Source organism: Sarcophilus harrisii, chromosome 2 (assembly GCF_902635505.1).
Source record: "Sarcophilus harrisii chromosome 2, mSarHar1.11, whole genome shotgun sequence".
Lineage (NCBI taxonomy): Eukaryota > Metazoa > Chordata > Mammalia > Dasyuromorphia > Dasyuridae > Sarcophilus > Sarcophilus harrisii.
This window is the reverse complement of record NC_045427.1, coordinates 500,165,085-500,186,505: the sequence shown is the minus strand read 5'-3', so window position 1 is coordinate 500,186,505 and position 21,421 is coordinate 500,165,085. Positions and strand designations below refer to the sequence as shown.

General features: G+C 34.7%; 1 protein-coding gene across 2 annotated transcripts in view; it reads left to right on the top strand.

The window, feature by feature from the left end:
* Positions 1 to 238: 238 nt before the first annotated feature.
* The window catches only part of FBN1 (fibrillin 1), a 268,419-nt gene continuing 247,236 nt past the window's right edge, over positions 239 to 21,421 (top strand). The window contains exon 1 of one of the 2 annotated variants that reach the window (XM_031955152.1): positions 239 to 471. In XM_031955152.1, the coding sequence (XP_031811012.1) occupies positions 308 to 471 (164 nt within the window). In that variant the 5' untranslated portion in view covers positions 239 to 307. The remainder of the gene's footprint in view (positions 472 to 21,421) is intronic. The other variant, XM_031955151.1, reaches the window with a different exon arrangement.

Genomic DNA, 21,421 nt, shown 5'->3' with positions numbered 1-21,421 from the left:
GGATGGGACAACCCCGGGAATTTTAATTCCTTTTCCCCCTTGGTGTATTTGCCCTTCTGTTGCAGCTGGCGGGAGCTGCTTGCGGCGGGAGAGAGGCGGTGCCTGGAGGGGTGACGGGAGGCGCTCGGGCCCAGGGGAACGAGCCGTGCGGAGCGAGGAGCCCCAGCAGAGCTGCGCGCTCAGGGGCGCAGCAGCAGCAGCAGCTCCAGCCCCAGCCCGGCACAGCAGGAGAAGAAGGAGGAGGCAGAAGAGGAAGAGGAGGAGGAGGAGGAGGAGGGAGGGAGGGAGCCCGCGGCTGATCGGCACCATGCGGAGAGGGGGTCTGCTGGAGCTAGCCCTGGGATTTACAGTGCTCTTGTCTTCCTACACGAGCCATGGTGCTGAAGGGAATTCGGAGACTGGGAATGTGAAGGAAACCAGAGCCAGCCGGGCAAAGAGAAGAGGCGGAGGAGGACACGATGCGCTCAAAGGGTAACTGGATAGGCTAACTTGTTTTAAGGTGTCACCCGGTCCCTTGTCTCCCTTTTTGAGTTCTTCCATCCAAAGGAAACCTCAAAGGAACCGGGGTGGGGTGGGGGTGGGGCTGTTACCACTGATTGCTGAAAGTGAGATCTTTCAGTCTCTGCCCCAAGAAGGATACTGCTGATCTTTGAAAGGTTACTTGTATCTGTGTCACCTTTTCGAGGTGTCTAAAATAGGGGTTCTCTTTTCTTTTTTAGACAGTAGTAGCTAGAACGAATCGGGCTAGTAGAGAGGACCAGAGACTGTAGGCCAGTCCTTGTCAAAAGGAACCTAATCCGAGGCTGAGTCCAGGGGACCCTGATTGGTGGGTAGGTTGAAGTTATCTCTGGAAATAAGGAACAAGATTCCATACTGAGCCTGAGATGGGTGGATCTTATTGTTTAGGGGAAAGTTTCTCACTGGCTTGCTCTATGCAGGTGTACTATATTTAGGGGAAGAAGGAAAATGAATAAAAGGGAGGATACAGAATTAAATTATCTTACCTGTCTTACCTAAAAGCTATGTCTGGAAGTGCAAGATCTAAGTTATCCAAGTAACGTTTTTTTTCACATGATCACATAGGGAACACAAAGGTATTTTTGAGAACTTCTCTTAATGGTTAGGCTAGAATTTGTCAATTTAAATTGTGATAGCAAAGATGCTATCAGCTGTTAAATTAGTTGTGTATACATATAAAGTATATGTTTATATACTGTGTATGTGTATGTGTGTTCATAATCATATGTGGGTTTTTAATACCTATTACAACAGGAATCTGTTACAGAAAATATTTACCTTCAAAAGTTTTGTTAGATTTTGGGTTTATTATAGAAACTGGCCTATCTAACTCTTACCGGTTAGGGGCATATCTTCATGGAAGCAGAGTTAACTTTTAAATTCCAGTTCAAAAATCTATGATGTTATGATGGATGCTAGATCATAACATCATAGATTTTTGAACTGGAATTTAAAAGTTAACCTTGGAAGTTATATAGTCTAACTCATTTTACAGATGGAGAAACTGAGACTGGAAAGGTTGGATAACTTTTGGATAGTCTTTTTAAATCTCATGAATCTGTAAAATAAATATAGTTTAAATATTTATATGTTTAAATATTTATACACTGATTTTTTTCTGTAAAGTTCCTTATAATTTAGGTATCATTCAAACCTTTATAATTGGCATTAGCCATAGTCATTATAGTCCTTATGTATCACTTAGAAACTTGGGTGACCTTGCAGTATATGGATAGGTGCACTAGTATGTAGATGAGAAATTACTTTGGCTTGCTTTCATTATGTGCTATCACAATTTTGAATGAACAGTTAAACTGGCACTTCTGAATTCTAGATACTGTTACTGGCTCAGTGCTAGATTTAGATTTCAGTGCTTGGATTTGTCGTATTCAAGATGTTTGGACAATTTTTGGATCCTAAACCCAGGAAATTCCACTGATTAACATGCTCCCACTTTTATTGATAACAATTCAACTGTTGAGACTATGATGAAATTTAAATTTACCCTGATATAATTTTGTATGACCAGGTTTAATGGCATATGAATTTTTTTCCAACCTCATTTCTCCTTGACATTTTTGATCTGTGTGTAAGATATTAGTTTTAAATCACATGGATCTAAAAGTTGATTTAAATATTTAAGAGGGTTTAATTTAATCAGAGTACATTTTTTATGGTTTTATTTATTTTTGAAAGTAATAGAGTCTTCAGGAATATGTCACTCTTCAGAGGGGTCATCAAGATTGATCAGAACCCTTATCTTTCTTGTCCATAGCCCGCCGTTAACAATTATATTCTCTCTGGGGATCCAGGTCCATAGTGTGAGAACTGAAACTAAACACTGTTTTCTTTTGTTGTTTAATGGAAACTATTAACATTTCTGAAACTAGGCACTGACTCCTTTTAGGCAGACTGACTCTCTTTAATTTAAAAAAAATATGCCAAGAAGTCCCTAGGAACCATCATTGTTATAAAAAAATTTTTTTTAAAGGTCAGAATACTACACAATTAGTTTTACTATTTGTTGCTATTATTGTGGAGATACTTATAGATTCTATTATATAATAAAGATTAGAATGATTAATTTTGAATAGTTTTCAAACAATATATTTTAGACAGAAATTTAAAGTAGAATACAAGTATTTTAAAAGCTGACTTTAAAAGGATATCTTTAAAAAATTTACTTTCTACTGCAATTAAAATTCTAGTTGAATAGACCTTTAAATGGATTCCCTGAGTCAAGAATGATCATAAATCAAGAATGATCATAAACATTTCCAGTAATAGAAAAATTTCCATATTTTTTGGTAATTGCTGATATTTTATACAATTCAGTAGTTTAAAGAAGATTACTATTTTTAGAACCTTCTTGTTTATGACAAAAGCCCATGTATGTGCAATTTCCATGAAATTGCTGCTCTCATGGAATAAAAATGATTCTGACAACAGGTAGTTTCAAAGTTATGTGATGCCCAGTTGGTGGCAGCAACTTTCAGTGTCAGTAACTTTCTGCCTGTTAAAATGTATTTTAGACATATTAACTTCACCCATATGCCAGTCTAGTCTCACCATTAAATATTGCCTTCTTGGCTTTTCCCTGATGTGACAGGTGGCTAATAACCTACTCAGATATCCCCTTCTGGGTGTCTCTTTTTCTCTCTCTCTCAATCTCTCTCTCTCTCTCTCTCTCTCTCTCTCTCTCTCTCTCTCTCTCTCTCTCTCTATTTGGCTAGCTTTCCTGACCCTCCCCATTTCAAAAGCTAGGGACCTGCTTGGGTTTCCCTATTAGGGTGTTTCCCCTCTGGCCTGTCTTTCTCTCTTCCCACCCTATGGCAGTCATCCCATGTCTCCCCTCCCTTTCCCCCACCCCCAAGTCAGAATTTGTTCCACAGTGGAAATTTAAGCATCCTTCAGTCTCTTTCCAGCTCTTGTAGTGTTTTCCTAGGGTATATTACCAAATTCCATTTTTGAAGGGAATCTTTTTTTTTTTAATGGAATGAGTGTGGTCCCTACCCACTCCTTAAAAATGAGATTTTATTCAATTTTCAAATGAGAATTTTACAGGTTTGAAAAATATTTTAAAATAATAACAGTAAAGTAAAAGTAATGTTATTTTATGTGGGTTTTGCTTAGTCATGTCAAAAGATTTTTATGAAAAAAATAAGGTAATCTTAGCTTTATTGTTAGGTTCAGGAAAACTTTTCCCAGTTAAGTTCTGAACTCCTGTGATTAGGGGTAACTGTGGGAAACAGTCCAATCTTTGAACAACCTCTCCTGGAACAGTGCTAGTTATGCATCATTTATTTATGATTTCCTTATTCTTTATTTCCCAAATAAGGAGATATTACAGTTTTTGGTCAAAGGGCAAAATGTTTTAAAGTAAAACTCCTTCCCCCAAGTTTCTGGGAGGGTAGATGAAGATCTTCTATTCCCAGTGCTTGGTTTATGGTTACCTGAGAGAAGTTGTATTTTAGAAAGTTTGACTTTTTGTTTGTTTCCTTTTCCACTTTATTTATTTTGTTTTACAAAGGTGTTGTTAACTAAAAAATTACCTTCGGTTCAGAGGACACATAGCATGTATATTTGACTGCAAGACTGTGAGATTGATTGTACAGAAGTCTATTATTAATAGACTTTCATAATATAGACTTAATATAATAATAAATTAATATATAACTTAATATGAGACAAAAATAGAATTGTACTTTACAAATTTTCTTTTACAAAAGCAATTTAAAAGTTTTATTTGATGGATCTGTAATAAAATATAGAGTGGAATATATGATCCAGGTGACTTGTTTTACACTATTGAAGTTGTTTATACAAAGCACACAGGGGAGTGGTATCCATATATTAAAAGAAACAACATAGCAAACTTTTACTAAGCAACTTCAAGCAAGATACTGTAAGTAGGTGCTGGAAATAGTTTTCCCCAGGTGGGATGTAAGTGAATTAAAACATGTCCTTTTATAGTATGGAAGAGTTAAGAACTAATGGGTAGGTGTACTCCATTGAGCTTATTTGGAATATTAATATTTTTTTTAGTGCCTTGGGCAACAGATATTTGAACAAGATTATACAATTTTGCCAAAGACTCTAATTGTATAAAAACGTTAAGCAAATTGTCACCATATTTGTACCCAAATTTTTCAGTACTCCCCATTTTAGTCCCACATTAAGGGCAACAATAAACTTCAAAATTAAGGTTTTTCAGTTCCAATCTATAAACATGTTAAAATTATTAAGGATTAATAAACAATTGTGTTTTTTAAAGTATACAATCCACATTTTTGGATTAAGACTGTAACAAAAACATAAAACAAACCAAAAACAACCAAATCCAAACAAGGCTTTTAGATTACATAATTATAGGCATAACCTTTTTTATGGAAATAAGAAAAAAATACAAATACACAGTATTAATTGGCAGCCTAGTGTGTATGCTGAACCAGCTTAGAGTGGCAGTATTTAAAGATTAACTGCTCATTTTGATCCAATCTTGATGAAAGCATCTCTGGGAGCAGTACTTTCTTCCCCATGTCAGTCTCCATTTATATGTTAATTAAATTTAAAAACATTTATTCATTGAATTAGCATAATTAAGTGACCATTCTATTGTGTTATAATTGACATTTGTATGTCAGTTTTCATAGACACTCATCTGATCCTTACTTCAAGTTGTAAATTTGATAGTACAAGTACTACTATTCCAAGTTTTTTGTTTGTTTTTAGTTTCTTTGGACCGAGTTTTTATTGTTGTAGGGAATTCTGGACCAGGAAACTTCTATTACTAGTGCAAGTCAACAACTGTTCTCCAGCTTTAGGTATTAAAAAGTGATCTGGAGCACTGAGAGGAAGAGACTGTTGAGGGTTACATAGCTGCTGTGTCTGAGGCAGGACTTGAATGCAAGCCTTTTTGATGTCAAGATTGACTTGACTTGATGTCAAGAGAAGTTAGGTAGTGAATAAATTACTTATCCTGGAGGACCTGAGACACTTATTGTGTGACCCTGAGCAAGCCACTTTACCCTAATTGCCTTCCTCCACACACACAGAAAAGGGCTTTTTGCTCCCTTCTTGTTACTTCTTATTTTCCATTTAGAGAGAAGACTCAGAAGTAATTTACTCAAGATCACATAACTAACTAGTAAGTAGCTGATTGAGTCTTTGGCCCCAGGTCTTCTAGGTTCAAATGTCTCTCTTTCTACTCTACACAGACACTTTACATGGGAAATGAAATTTCCTTTTTTCCTCTGCAAGAGCTCAAACAAAACACTGATGGAAGAACTAAGGAACAATTATATATGTTGTGCCCAGAAGTGCATATAAAAGCAACATATAAGTGCATAGTAATGTACTGGGTATAAAATGAAAATGTATATTTTCAATTTTATTTCCCCATTGACTTTATTTATACATTTTGAGATGTATTCTTATCGATTTGTTGTTGTTGTTGTTGTTTAGACATAACTAAATTACACTTAAGATCCTGAACATTCAGTTCAGCTGACAACTAACTTTTGTCAATTATACATTCATCCACAAAATTCCTGGGTTGCACGACTGGATTTGGTAAGGAACTTCAAAGCATGAAAAGGCATGGATGGGTGGAATTTTGTAGTAAATGCCCACATCACATAAAACAGTGCATCTTAAGTACTTTGTAAACCACAGATCCATCAAAATATTAACATATATAACTCATGTAAAAAAGTTAGTTGGAAAATATCTGTATAGTTTCTGCAAAGTTATTAAAAGCATAATGTCATTTTTGAAAAAAAAATTGATGACTTAGATTTTTATATTATTTACATTTCCTTTCTCTTGTCTTAGAAAATCATCCCTCATTAAAAAAAAGAAAAATATGAAGCAAAAGTTAACCTACATTGAAAAAGTCTGACATTTATACTTTGTTGTGATACAGGAGCCACCTGCCAGTGTCTGCTGGAGGTCTAACTCAGACCTGTAGAATGGATCTCTTCATGTGAGAGGAGGATGATGATACAAGGAGACTGAGGGACAGTTGCTGTTTTCTGACCTCTCCACTGAGAGGCTGTTGCATTCTCTGACCTCTCTCCTCTTCCCTCTGCCTCCAATTTATCTCGTTCCCAGTCAGCAACACCTATGTCAGCAAAGGCTACTTTGCAACTCCTTCAAATGTTATGATCCAAAGCTGTGGAGGCTCTTGGAGAATTGACCTGCCCCTTCACTTAGGCGTGGTCCTTAACAATACTTTGTTCCACATCTATAACTACCTATTCCCCCACCTCTGCAAAGAATGAGGGGAAAGTATCTTTTTATATTTCTTCTTTCAGTCCACTCTTGATTATTATACTTTCACAGAATTCAGTTTTGATTGTTTTGTTAATATTCTTTCCATTAGCATTGCTATTGTTATTGTGTATGTGCTTTTCTTGCTTCTGCTCATTTTTTATGCATCAGTTCATAAAAGTCTTCCCATGTTTCTCTGTATTCATAGTCATAATTTCATATATTATGGTAATATTCCATTACATTTATATAGTGTAATTTTCTTGGCTATTTTCTAGATAATGGATATTTCTTTATAGCTCTTTGCTACAACAAACAATGCTGCTTTAAATATTTTGGTATCCATGGGATCTTTCTGTCTAACCTTTTGGGGGAATATATGCCAGTAGTAGAATATTGTGAGATCTCTGAGTTGTGGGGTATGAGAATGTTAGTTATTTTCTTAGTATAGTTCCAAATTGTTTTCCAAGTGGTTGAACCAAATTCATAGCTCTATACAAAGTACATTGGTATACCTATCTTTCCATAATCCATCTAATAGTGACTCAATCTTCTGTAATTTTTGTCATTTTTCCTATGCGTGAACTTGAGTGGTTTTGATCTGTATTTCTCTTAGTAGTTTGGAAAAATGTTTCACATGGTTTTAAGTAATTATTCTTCTTTGACCCTTTAAATGTTGGGGAGTGGCTTTGGATTGCATATATTTCTATCAGCTAACTATGTTTCTTGGACAAAAAGCATTATATCCAATCTCAAATTTTAGGGCTGGAAGGGATTTCATAGGGCAATTAGAAAACCTGGACTAAGACTCTGTTCCTTCTAGCATTAAGTATAAATAGCTCATCAATTAAGACTCTTCAAAGTCTGGCTCCTTCCATTCTTCTACATTATTATATTATATTCATTTTGTGCTCCAGCCAGACTCTACAACTAACTGTGTTTTGAATACTCCATTCCACCTCTGTCCTTTTTGCTTCTACACAAGGTAATTAATTCTGTATCCTCGAAATGAGTTTCCTATTGATCTCTCTCTCAGATGTGTTTTATTACTTCTGAGCTCAGTTTAGCTCTCCTTCCACAGTTGTTACTGTCTTCATCAACAAGTTATCTTGCATTTATGTACATTTTAAAACTTTTCAGTAAAATATAAAATCTTTGAAGGCAGCATCTTTTTCATTTTTTGTTTTTGTATCCCTTAGCATCCAGTCCAATGTCTTTTCCATATCACAGAATTTGAGAGTTTCAGGGTTCTAGTTATCTAGTCCAATTCACATGTTGAAGAAAACGCCATCATGACATATCTGACAAGTGATTTTTCTACCCTTTATTTGACAATGTCTTCAGCCAGCTTATTCTACTTTGGGAAAGCTCTAATTAATTCAGGAAATCTTTGCTAACTTTGTGTCTAAATTGGCCACTTTATAATTTTTAGCCATTGCTCCTGTTTCAGCCCTTTGAAGCTAAAGAAAAATAAGATAATTCCACATGGAAGTCCTTCAGATACTTAAGGAAACTAACATTTCTCCATATTTCTCCCCATCTTTTCATCACTCTAGGTCTTAAATTGGTTCTTATGTGACATAGACTTAAATTACTTACCATTCCTGTTCTTCTTTGGAAACTCTTTAATTTATCATTGTCCTTTTTAAACTACAGGATTCAAAACTGAATGCAGCATTCTAAATGAAGTTTAATTAGGGCAGATGCAATAGGCCTGTCAGCTCCCTATCCTGGAAGCTGTGCTTTTATGTTAGCCCGAAATAGCTGCCATATTATATTGTGGCTCATACTGAGCATGTATCTATTGGGTGCTCAATTTATTCATTCAGTAAATTTTAGTGATAAATAATGAGTTCAAATTGAATATTATAGTGTAAAGTAAATTACTACTTAATTGGGATCTCTGAGAATCCAAATGAGTATCTGAGAGGCCATATTCACAGTTATTAATCTTGTGTTTAATGAAAAAGCATTACTATATAGTATGCATTATATATATGTATATATATATGTACATATATATATACACACATATATACACATATCTCTCTTTATTTTTGCCTAGGTCACACAGATAGGAAGCTGGCAGAGCCAAGATTTGTATCCGTACCTTTGACACTGAACCTAGTTGCCCTTTGTACCCCCGCTATGCTGATTTGCTATTTTATAATAAATAGTTAATTAGAATATCAGCCTTTCAGTCTGAAGGGTTAAGGAACATATTAAACTCGGACTTATAGGCTGGATGATTTGTCTGTAATGGCAAATCTTGGTTTCAACTTTCATATGATATTGTCATCTCAGCTTATCTCAGTCCTTTGTTGACATTAGTAGCATATCTATTTACTCAGCCTTCTCTGAGTTGGAAGTAATGGAAAGGAAATTCTTCCTTAAAACCAAACACTTAATTACTTTCCCATTTGGGGAAAGTATGTGCCAGATATGGAGTGAGCCTAGTGGGAAGGAGGACAGCTCTGCTTCCATCAGGGTTTGCATTGATGTTTTGATGTGTTATGAATTCCTAGATATGTGTAGGAAATGTTAAAGCCAAATGTTAGTATCTAAACACATATAATGTGATTGATTCTTAAGATAATGAGGAAGGATAAGGTTGTTTTACATATCTTGTCTTGCAGGATATAGCTATTTATATGGAATTTTATTGCATAATACTTTTAAGTTTCATGGGATTAATGGATTTCATTAGTAGACTTTTTTGTCAGAAACTTCATAACCACAACTTGAGACAATAAAGATAGCACAGGGATGTGTTTTAACATGGAAGATAATGAATGAATGAATTAAAAGGTGTTTATTAAGCACTCATGTACAAAGTATCAATGATACGAATAGGAATGTAAGAGTTTCTACTCTAAAGAAATTCCAATTTTTATAGGGGAAGACAATCCATACAAGAAGTATCAGCTACGAATTATGTGGAAAGATCTCAGAGACTTTAGGACCCATTTTCTTTAATGCCAAATGAAAATGACAAAGTAATTTCTGCTTCTGATGTTGAATTATTCAACAGTCCCAAGGACTTTGGTGGTGAGCACTTTCTCTTCTGAGTTTTATGTAGCTGTGGCTCTTGGGGCTAGAGGTGTGGTATAACCAGAAGTAGATAAGAAGGAAAAGAATAGAGTGTAGTAGGGAAAAATGAAAATACTCTCAAATGTGCTAGAAAATTTAACATGTTTGGCTGGAAGTTTGGGAGAAGAGGGAAGAAAAGAAACTTCTGGCTCAGGTATAGACAGATTTCTTAATATAATAGAAATGCAATTGGTATTTAAAAATTCTTTTAGGGAATGATGAAAAAATGCATTATCACAGTAGAATACTATATATTTATATAAACACACATATATATTTACTTAATAGTATTTGATTTTTTTCTAAGTACTTGCTAAGATAGCTTTTAACATTCATTTTTGTAAGATTTTGAGCTCCAAATTTTTCTTTCTTTCCTTCCTAACCCTTTCTCTAAGACAGCAAGAAATCTGATATGTGTTATATATATATACAATCATACACATATAATATACATATACAAATTAAACATTTCCACATTAGCTATGTTGTGGAAGAACACTCAGAACAATAGGGAAAAATCATGAGAAACAAAATAAAAATTGTATTTTATAAAATATGATTCCATTACATTCATATACTATGACTTCTTCAGCCATTCCTAATTGATGGACTTTCCCTTATGTTCCAAAAATAACTGCTATAAATATTTTTATACATGTGGGCCCTTTCCCCCTTTTTATGATTTCTCTGGGATAGTGGTCTATCAATGACGCTGCTGGATCAAAGCTGTATGGACAGTTTTTTAGCCCTTTGGTCATAGTTCTAAATTGCTTTCCAGAATGGTTGGAACAGTTCACAACTGCACCAACAATGTATTAGTAAAAATAAAATAATATTGATAAATATTAGATAGTCAAGTTTATAAAGATGAAGTTATCATAATTTTGTTTAAACTGCTTAAGAGTTGTATCAGTAATTGGCATGTAGTCTACTCCCTAATAAAATCTAGCATGATTACTAACAATGGATAAGATTTAACTTTTTGTAGATGAAATTCAACTTCTTTACCTCAGAATTGAATTAAACTTTTGTCATAGTTAAAAATCTTAATGACAATGGCATTTTAAGCCCATGAATTTCTCTTTTGTCAGTGGTTCTCTCAGAACACAGGATTAACTATTTTTTTTAATTTAAATATGGCATCTCCATCAGTGCTGGGATGACTGAACCTGCTGTATGCTGTAAATGGAAGTTTCCCCTTTTCTGGAATGTAATAGGGTATATAGCAGATGGAGTGCTAGACTAAGTTTGGAAAGCTTGGATTTAAATCCTGCCAATGATATTGACTTACTCTTTGGTCCTGGGGAGATCATCTGCATTTTCTATGTATCACATTCTTCATCTGTGAAATGGAAATAATAATACCTTTATGTTCTTCAGAAAATAAAGCCCAGAAAAATGTAATTTCTTTTAAAGGCAGGGACTGTTTTGTTTTTGTCTTTTTATGTCCAGTATCTAAAACAGTACCTCACACATAGTAGATAATAAAAAAAATTTATCGAACAGTTATGTAGTTAGAATTCATACCTTGAGTTCTTATGAGAATCAAATGAGATATTATAAAGTTTTAAAGGTTTTAAAAACCTTAAAACATTCTATAAAGGCTAGCTATTATTATTTTTTCATTGCTGTGTCCTCTAAAAGAGATGAAAAGTAGGTCAGAGAGAGGACTTGTTCTCTGGCCTAGTTGGAAGGAGCAGAGAGAGAAAGAGAAGGAAAAAGAACTACCTTAGTGCCCCACCCATTATTGCTGCTCTGGTGAGGTGATATTTCACATTCTTTTTTCCAAGCTCTGGGCCTGCTCAGCTCTACCCCCATACTACATCACGTATCATCTGCATTTTAAGCTTTGCCAGATCTGAGGGTCATTGCTTACCTACTCTCACCCATAAATTCCAAAGGACCTCAATTTAAGCAAAAGTGTTATGCTTATTAATAAACAGCCATATCCCACGTATAGATTGTTAATTGAAGGGGTTCATTTTTCTAGTAGGGGTTGAGTGGAGACAACAATAGGAAGAGATCATTTTCTCCTCTCCCTCCTTTATTTCCAAAGGTCTAGAAGGTAATTAAATATCAGGTGAGAGATACCAAGGATAAGGGAGCAGACTAGCTTCTAGCAGCTCAAGCACATTCTCCATACATATTTTCCTATGTTTAAAGATTAATGATATTCCTTGGTGGTCTCTGCCCTTCCTTCCTCAGGGAGTGGTCCTGAATTGCATCTTTTAGTTTTGTAATATTCCAATACTTTGAGCATGCAGTAATAATACAGACAATTGCCACCCACGGGAAGAGGAGGCTCACTTTATCATAACCTTCCAATGGGCAGGGACAGATAGGAGCAATGCACTAAGGGAATTTTGTTATGCAGCTGTGAAGGGAGGCACCTCTGCTTTACATGATTTATGAAAATTTCTTTTTGGTTTGTTTTTTTTTTTCCTTTTAAACAGAGTTGACTTCATATAAAAGAGCTTTGTTTCCAGGGGATTTTTAAATTTGGTGTATTGCTATATATTTAAATCCTTATAATAATCCGTTATTGTGGAGTACTGGTGTGTTAGATTACTTGCCCTTTGGAGTATACCTAACTTAATTGAATTTGTATCAGAATGGAGACTGTTGGTAATGCAAAGCATACAAAAACTGTTTAGATAATAAAATACTTCACTGTATTTTTCAATAGATGAATTTATACTTATATAATCATTTATCTTCTTATTTTCAAGAAAGTTTTCTAGTGAATTATTTCATTATTTTTTATGAATAAAATTGTATAAAGTGCTATGTAATTTGTATATTGATTTCTAGTAGCTTCTAATATAGCAATCTAACTCATTAGATGACTTTATTTATTAATTAGAAAATCATGAATCTAGAGACCCTATTGAAAAATACAATGTCTTGTGTACATTTTTCTTCCAAAACTAAAAAGACTCAAAGTTTGTGTTGCTGACTCCTTGTGTTGACAGTTACTGCTACTATGTTTCCCTATCTGGGTTCTTCTCTTCCATCTTCTTGGAGTAGAAGATGCAAGTTTTCTTTTCTCTTCTACCCTATTATCCATTAAATCATTATCTCCCCTTTTAAAAGTGGGGTTTTGATGAAGGATTTTATTGCTTATTTTAACAGAAAAACAGACAGCAGCTTAAAAGAAAAGATTATAAACCTGCAAGGAATTTTAACACCTAGCCTTGCCCCTTCTAGGACAATATACAGGGAGCTAGACCTTGACTGATGTATGGTATCCTTTGCAGAAAGCATTTTAAGGTTGAATATGAGTTCAAACTCTTATTTGAGATATTTATTCACATACTTTTATTTATTCACACACTTATGAATATCAACTTATGAATATCACACTTTTATATCACACACTTTTATTTATTCACACACATTTATATCACACACTTATTTGAGATATTTATTAATTTATGATATAAATGTTCTCTCAATTTCTTCCTTCCCCTTCAAGAAATTCCTAGTCCAAAGATTTACAAAGGGATGGGGGAGAGGAGAAAGAAGCAGTCTAGCTAAAGAAACTAATGTTAACTGTGTCTCTTTTCATTAGTCAGTTAACATTTATGACATCTGCTGTGTGCCAGGCCCTGAACTGAGCACTGAGGATACAAAAATAGACGAAAAATCAGTTGCCCCTCTCTAAGAACTCACAGTCTAATGACTAGGAAATTCTAACATGGCCTCCAAATTTATCTCTCATACGTTTATAACTCTGTAGTCCCCTTAGTGAGTCAGGGGTTTTGAAAAATCTCACCTCAATCCTGACTTTATACATGGGAGGAGCTTTTCCCTATTACTCTTTGGAGATTCCTTCTCTTTACCTAATAGTGTTTCCTATCTGACCTTAGAGGTGCCTTATTGACTGATTAGGAAACTTTTTAGGCTATGTTTTCTGGAATACTTTTTAGCTAGTCAGACATTTATCTAATATGTACTAGGCACTGTGCTAAGAGCCAGGAATACAAGGAAAGTAAAAAATCAGTCCTTGCAGTTCTTAAGGAGTTTGAGTCTAAACTCCTTCATTGCCCTATTTGTTAGACTCTTGGTTGGTCATGTCTACTGTTACTGTTAGTTCTTTTTTTTTTTAATTTTTTTTTATTTATTTAATAGCCTTTTATTTACAGGTTATATGCATGGGTAACTTTACAGCATTAACAATCGCCAAATCTCTTGTTCCAATTTTTCACCTCTTATCCCCCCCACCCCAGATGGCAGGATGACCAGTAGATGCTAAATATATTAAAATATAAATTAGATACACAATAAGTATACATGACCAAACCGTTATTTTGCTGTACAAAAAGAATCAGACTCTGAAATATTGTACAATTAGCTTGTGAAGGAAATCCAAAATGCAGGTGGGCATAAATATAGGGATTGGGAGTTCAATGTAATGGTTTTTAGTCATCACCCAGAGTTCTTTCTCTGGGCGTAGCTGGTTCAGTTCATTACTGCTCCATTGGAAATGATTTGGTTGATCTTGCTGAGGATGGCCAGGTCCATCAGAACTGGTCATCATATAATATTGTTGTTGAAGTATATAATGATCTCCTTGTCCTGCTCATTTCACTCAGCATCAGTTCGTGTAAGTCTCTCCAGGCCTTTCTGAAATCATTCTGTTGGTCATTTCTTACAGAACAGTAATATTCCATAATATTCATATACCACAATTTATTCAGCCATTCTCCAACTGATGGGCATCCATTCAGTTTCCAGTTTCTAGCCACTACAAAGAGGGCTGCCACAAACATTTGTGCACATACAGGTCCCTTTCCCTTCTTTATGATCTCTTTGGGATATAAGCCCAGTTGTTACTGTTAGTTCTTTACTTTCGGTTAAATTTCTCCAATTATTGCCTCAGAATGATATCTGGTCTTTTTTTTTCTTCTTAGTCATGAGAGAAGTCATAGGTTTTCTTGCCTCTCCCTTTCCAGAAGAGTCCCTATTTCATTTCTGTCCTCTCTGGAAGGGGTTCCAATGAATGAACTTCTCCTTAAATTTTAAAAGCCTATGTTCCTGGCCCACTTAGATCTTCTACAGAGTTTATATTTCTCTGGGTTTTAGTCTTAGGTCATTTGGCAAAGCTGAGATTTTCAACAGGTCTTGAACCCAGTAAATAAATAAACTGTTCAGGTAACTAGTTCCATCCACCTAACAGGTTTTCATTTGAAGGTCCATTCCTTAGGGGATTATATTTCTGAAATTCCATTATTTCAGATCTATAAAATAGATTTTTAAAAAATACCCCATATGCCACATACAGCAAAAACAAACTTTAACAATGCAGCAGTTTCACCAACAGTACGGGAGAAGGTCAGTTCCCTACAGCTTTGGGGCTTTGATAAATGCCTTTCAAAGACTCTTATTATTTCTCTTCATTCCAGAAGGAAATGAAGTCAGGGCCCTAAATCTTTACTCAGCTATGGAGTAGGCATGCTTCATTAAAGTTTTGCCTGTCTTGAATATTCTAGAATTTAAAATTTTATAGTTGGAAGGTATTGTGGAGATTGTCCAGGCCAGTTTTATTTAAGAGAAAACTTAGACTTGGAAAGATTTCATATAAAAATCTCCAAGTGTTTATTGTCAGGTATATATTTTTTTGTATATGGAAACTGAGTCACAGAAACATTAGGGCTCATTTTAACAAAATTGCCTTATAAATTGTGCCTTTTCTTTGTGTTCATACCCTCATGTAGCTGACTTGTACATACATGTTCCAAATTGTGCCCTGAGGCAAGCAAACACCTGCATGATGTGGGTGTAAATTTTTTTTTTCCCTTTCAGTGATTTATCTGGCCTGAAGCAGTTTGATCAGCCTCACTGACTCAGGACCAGAGCAGGGTATAGAAACAAGGGCTATAGACACTTTGGAACAAAGATTACCCACATTCCCCCTTTTAAAAATTAAAAATTCAATACTTTTTTTGTTTCTCATATGAAATTTCCTTATTGAGAGGAGATATATTGTGGGAATTGAGTGAGGTATGTTCACTTTGTGTGAATGTGTAGGGTAGGAGTAATATCTATGAGCTGGAAGCTTCTGCCCACACAGTTTCTTGTTCCTCACAGGTATTGTGTCTGAGGTAAAATGTGGGGGATGTATTGGGTTAGATATGTATCAGTAACAGTCCTGTAGTTGAACTCTTAGTGACTTTTGTCTTTAAACTTGTCAGCCTATCATTTCACACATCATGATTTTAGGCACAAGAACTAAAAGGAAATAAACTAATTCTATTTTGCCTACCATTTTCTTCAGTACCATTGTTCTCATCAAAGAATAGATAAGCTAGTTAATAAATAATGTTGAGTATGAAACAGTTGTATTCAGTCGCCAATAAATTCTTTTCCAGCTCTAAATCTCTGAACATCTGAGTACCTGTTATGTGTTCAGACTTAGCTTTTAAATGAACTGAATTCTTATCTTTACACATAATGGGCCCCATATAGGACAAAATTCTTTATACTTTTTTTTTCTCTGTGGTTCTGAAGGCAGCTACCTCCTTGAGTTTCCTTATCACCTTTTATTAATAGGGTTAATGTTTAATTTGATATAGTTACCCCTTTGCCAGGAAGGAATCAGTCCTCAGATATCAAAACTTTCAAGCAGTTTTTATCTGTGGTAAATTACTACTGCAGCTTCACACCCCTGAATTTAGGCCACTGACCTCAAGTTAGCAGATTTTTATATCCCATTACCACCCTGTGAGCTGTTTAGTCCCTAGGGCCACATAGTTGATGGTTTAGCTGGAATTTGAGAAAGTGCCTGAAAGTTTTCTGAGAAGTTGGCTAGGAGTTGTTTGGCAGTTCAGTCATAAAAACCCAAAGCAGAATGTCTGGCCTCTACTTTCTAATTACTTCACAGTTTCCGATTTGACCCTAGTAACATGGAATTGGGCACAGGGACACTACTTTTAATCATTTTTGTTTCAAAGTGTCATGCAGTCATTTATATAACAGAATGATAACCCTCAAGCTCAACAGATATTCTTTTTTTGAAATTTGTGTCAGAAAGAGATCCGACTTGTGAGTTCATTGCTGTAGCATCAGCTTCCTCAACCAGTAAAGATTGGCATCTGTTCAGCTATTTATTGTCTTAGAGAGTTGCCTGGGCCACTGAGAAGCTAGTTGATTTGTCCAGGGGTTACATTGTCAGTAAGTGTCAGAGGTGAGACTGAAACTTAGGTTTTCCAGATTGCAAGGTTGTATGTCTATCCACTATGCCAGGCTGCTTCTCTGTACTGGGAAAATATGCCTAATGAATGCTCTTCTCAAGAACCTATATCCCCAAGTAAGTAATTTTATACATATATAGAAATATATATGCATATATACACATATGTGTCTGTACATATACCTATATATATATATATATATATATATATATATATACACACATACACACACTTAAGATAGACAGACACACATACGTTTAAAATTTTTTCCACCAAGAAATCTTGTGAGGGAGTCTTTTCATCCATCCTGGTTAGAAACTCTTTGCAGATGTTTAATGAGGGTTTTGTAAAATTTTGGGAGGTTCTGAAACTGGACAACCCGTTCTCTGAAGACAGGATATAATAGTTTCCTAGTAGCTTTGACAACACTAAAAAAAAAAGAGCTCACTGATAAGGGTGTCCAGAATTGAATCCACAGGAATAGTGAGTTAGGTCTGTCTCTCAGTCAACAAGTATATATTAAGTACCTAAAGTATACCAAGCTTCTTGGCAAGTACTAGAGATATCAAAGCCGAAATGAAATAGTTCTTGTTCTTTCATTCTGTCAGGGGAGACAACATATTATACAAAGACTTATACACAAACCAAATGGAAGGCATTGTCAGGAAAGGCTTTGTCAATCTAGTCATTTGCGATTGATGTCCACTGATGTCCATGATGCCATACCCTCTTAAGTTTTTTTCTCTATCTCCATTTCTTCTTTTTAACTCCTTAATATTGACATTGCCCAAAGTTCTGTTTTCAGCCTTCTCCACTATCATTATTACAGTCCTTTCTTCAGCAGTCTCTTTTCCTCTAAGAGTTTCAGTGATGAGTTCTATGTAGGTGACTCAAAATCTCTATCTTTCTCCCAGGCTCATATCAAAATTTCAACTGCTTATTGCACATTGTTGAGTTTTGGAGATACTCAACAGTTATATATCTGAACTTCCTCTTGACTTAGTTATTTATGCCAATCACAACACTTTGAAATCCTCAAAGACTCCTTTATTTTTGATTTGTCATTGTCTTTTCACCTTCTAAATTTGACTAAGTTGCCAAGTCTTAATAATTCCACCTTTTGTACTATTTCTCATGGTCTTCATCCTTTCTTTAAAAAAATTATTTTATTTTCAATGCATGGAACAAAACAAGCATTTCCATAACATGTACAATAAAAAAGAGGATTTCACACAAAACTGAAAATCTACCATGTACAACTTGCTATTCTCTCTAAACAAAGTTATGATATAAATTTATTTTTTCCCTTATTTTCTTCCTTTCTTTCCTCTCTAGAGATGATTGTCATTAAACACAAATAGGTATTTATTTTTTAAAATTATTCTTTACAAAATTCGATTCGTTACTTCTTTTTCTGGATGTAGGTAGCATCTTTATTCATATGTCCTTTATTTTTAATTTGTATATTTATAATATGTATAAATGACTTAGTCACTCTAAGTTATTCTTAAATCAATTTCTTCCTTTCTCTTACAGTCACCAATCTGGTCCAGGACTCATTCCCAACCACCTGAATTTACAGTTTTTCCTATCTCCTCTAACTTGTCCTTAATAACCTTGGTTACCAAACTTATCATTTTGATTTTATGACATTGAAAAACTTTTGCATGAATAAAATCCAAGCAATTAATGTAAAAAGGAAATTTTGAAAATCATTTTTGTTTTTTTATCACTTTAATTTCTTTTTCCCCAATTATGTATAAAGATAATTTTTAACATTCATTTAAGTTTTTGACTTCCAAATTTTACCTCTTCCTCTCTTACCCCCTCTTCCTGGACAATAAGCTGTTTAAGATAAGTTAAACATGTTCATTTATATAAAATATATTACCACATCAGTCATGTTGTTTCAACTTAATTTTCAAATATATTTCTCTGCCCTGTATTTCTTTTCTTTATATTGCCCTCGCTTATAACAGACAAATTATTAAATAGGGGGCTACATCTTTTCATCAGATATCTTTAATAAGGTACAAATATATGGAAAATCATCACAAATATATAAAACTAAGAATTATTTCCAATTTATAAGTGATTTTTTGAGAACAGATACTTTTCAGAAGATCTGCAATTGACCATGACTGATTGAAAGAAAAGTCAAATTCACTAATAGTCAAAGAAATGTAGGTTTTGCATCATACCCAGAAAATTGGCAAAGAATACAAAACAAGGAAATAGTGTTGGATGAACTATGGGAAGAAGTACACAGTAATGCACTGTTGGTGAAACTATGAATTCATTTTAGCAAACAGTTTGAAATTATCCTTGAAAAAAGGATTAAACTGTACATTTGCAACTCAGAGATCCAACAACTAGACATATAACCAAAGAAATCAAAGACAAAGAGAAGGGGTCCATATGTACCAGAATATTCATAGCAACATTTTTGATGTTGTAAAAGAACTGGAAATAAAGTAGGTGCCCAGTGATTGGAGAATGCCTAAATAAATTGTGAGACATAAATGTAATGAGATTATTATACCATAAGAAATGACAATTATGAAGAATTCAGAGAAGCATGGGAAAACTAACACATTGATACTGAGTGAACTATGCAGTGTCAGAAAGACAAATATACACAGTGACAATAGATACGAGCAAGGAAAAACAGCAAGAGAAAGTCAAAAGTGAGTGTTATGTAATTATAATAACCAAAAAGATTGACCTAAAAAAGGGAGAAAAGGATTATCTCTCTTTCCCCTCTTTGCATTGGTGAAGTTTATAGATATGGAATATTGGTTAGTTTTGTCATACTGCCATTTTTTTTCTTTTACATTCTTTATAATAAAAACTCATGTCAGGATATATTTGGAAATAAGAGATATATAAAAAAAATTGATGATTTTTTTAAAGGGGAGGAGGAATCCCTTTTCCTAAAGTTGGGAATTATTGTTCCAACCCATACTGCTAATGTTTTAGTGTAGCAGTTGGTACTCTAGTGGAAAGAGAACTAAGCTGGGAGTCAGGAAATCTTGAGTCTGGAACCCTTTATGCCACTTAAGTGACTGTGTGACTTTAGGCAATTTAGTTTTACCACTTTGATCTTCAGTTTTGTAAACTCTTAAGTGATATGTAAATATAAGCTGCTATAATTGGAAAATTGAAATAGCATTGTACTTTTAAATTAGGATTCTGGTTCTAGAATTTGAATAGAGGAAAGCATTTGGATTGAGTTGGCAAAGATTGGCCTACTTGCCTATTCCATTTAGTATGGTCAGCATTGAGCAAATACAAGGCCTTTGTTTACCAATCAAGCATTTCCTCTCTATGGCCATGTGCCATATAGCAATGTATTGCTCATTTAGTACAAAGGGATTCTTATTTGTTGTTGGTTTTGTTCCGTGCTTTGTTTCTCTTGAGAAATTGTCTAAGAGCCCCTTTTCCCTCTTTTTAATGATTCCCATTTGGATTTTAATGAAAGTTGATTTTTCAAAGGGAAGAGACCATTTTAGATATTGGCCTACATAACAGCATGGTAAGGAAATGCAAACAACCGGGAAGCTTGGAAAGTGAAGCTAAACAAGCTGTAATTTAGATGAAGGAGAAATATTTGGAGCATACCATCCCTTTCTCCTTTTGTGATAATCTTTGTATTTAGCAGATGGACAGTCAATAGTAAATAGGGTAGCTTCATCTTACTTGATGACCTATAAAAATTGGAACTTTGTAAATATAGAACAGTTTGGCAAGTTGTCCTTTTATTTCCTTTTTCAATTCTTAATTATCTCTAATGATTTAGTTTCCTTTATTGATTATTTTTTTCTTATCAGCTAGCTAAGCGAGTATCAGTTCCTAGTGATGTAATTTACTTTTTTTTTTTTGATGATTTCTTTTGTAGTCAATCACACTAATACTCTAACCTAAAGTTTACTAAAAAAAAATGCTTGTCTCGTCTCTCTCACCAACTTCCCAGTTATTGTTTATCCTTAGTTTTTGAAGAGAAACAATGGCATCATGGGGTGATGTCTTGACTCTTGCTTGAGCTGGATTTTAAATGAAGCACAATTGTACAAACTCATCAACTTCATTCTCTCTTCCTCAGTCACTGAAGTATAGTGGTAGGACAAAAATCGGGATGACACAGTGGCCTGGGATGCAGTGGATAATCTTGGCATCTTCAGGGGTAGACCAACTTCAAAGCATTCCATGGAGCCTGCTTCAGAAGCTTTCATGGTTGTTGGAACGGATTGTTCTCATCTATCCCTAAGTCATCAGTGGGTTTGAGACCTGTCAGTTACCCTTAACCTGGCTTAGCTTGTCTACTGAGACATTTTATGAGAGTGTGGCTG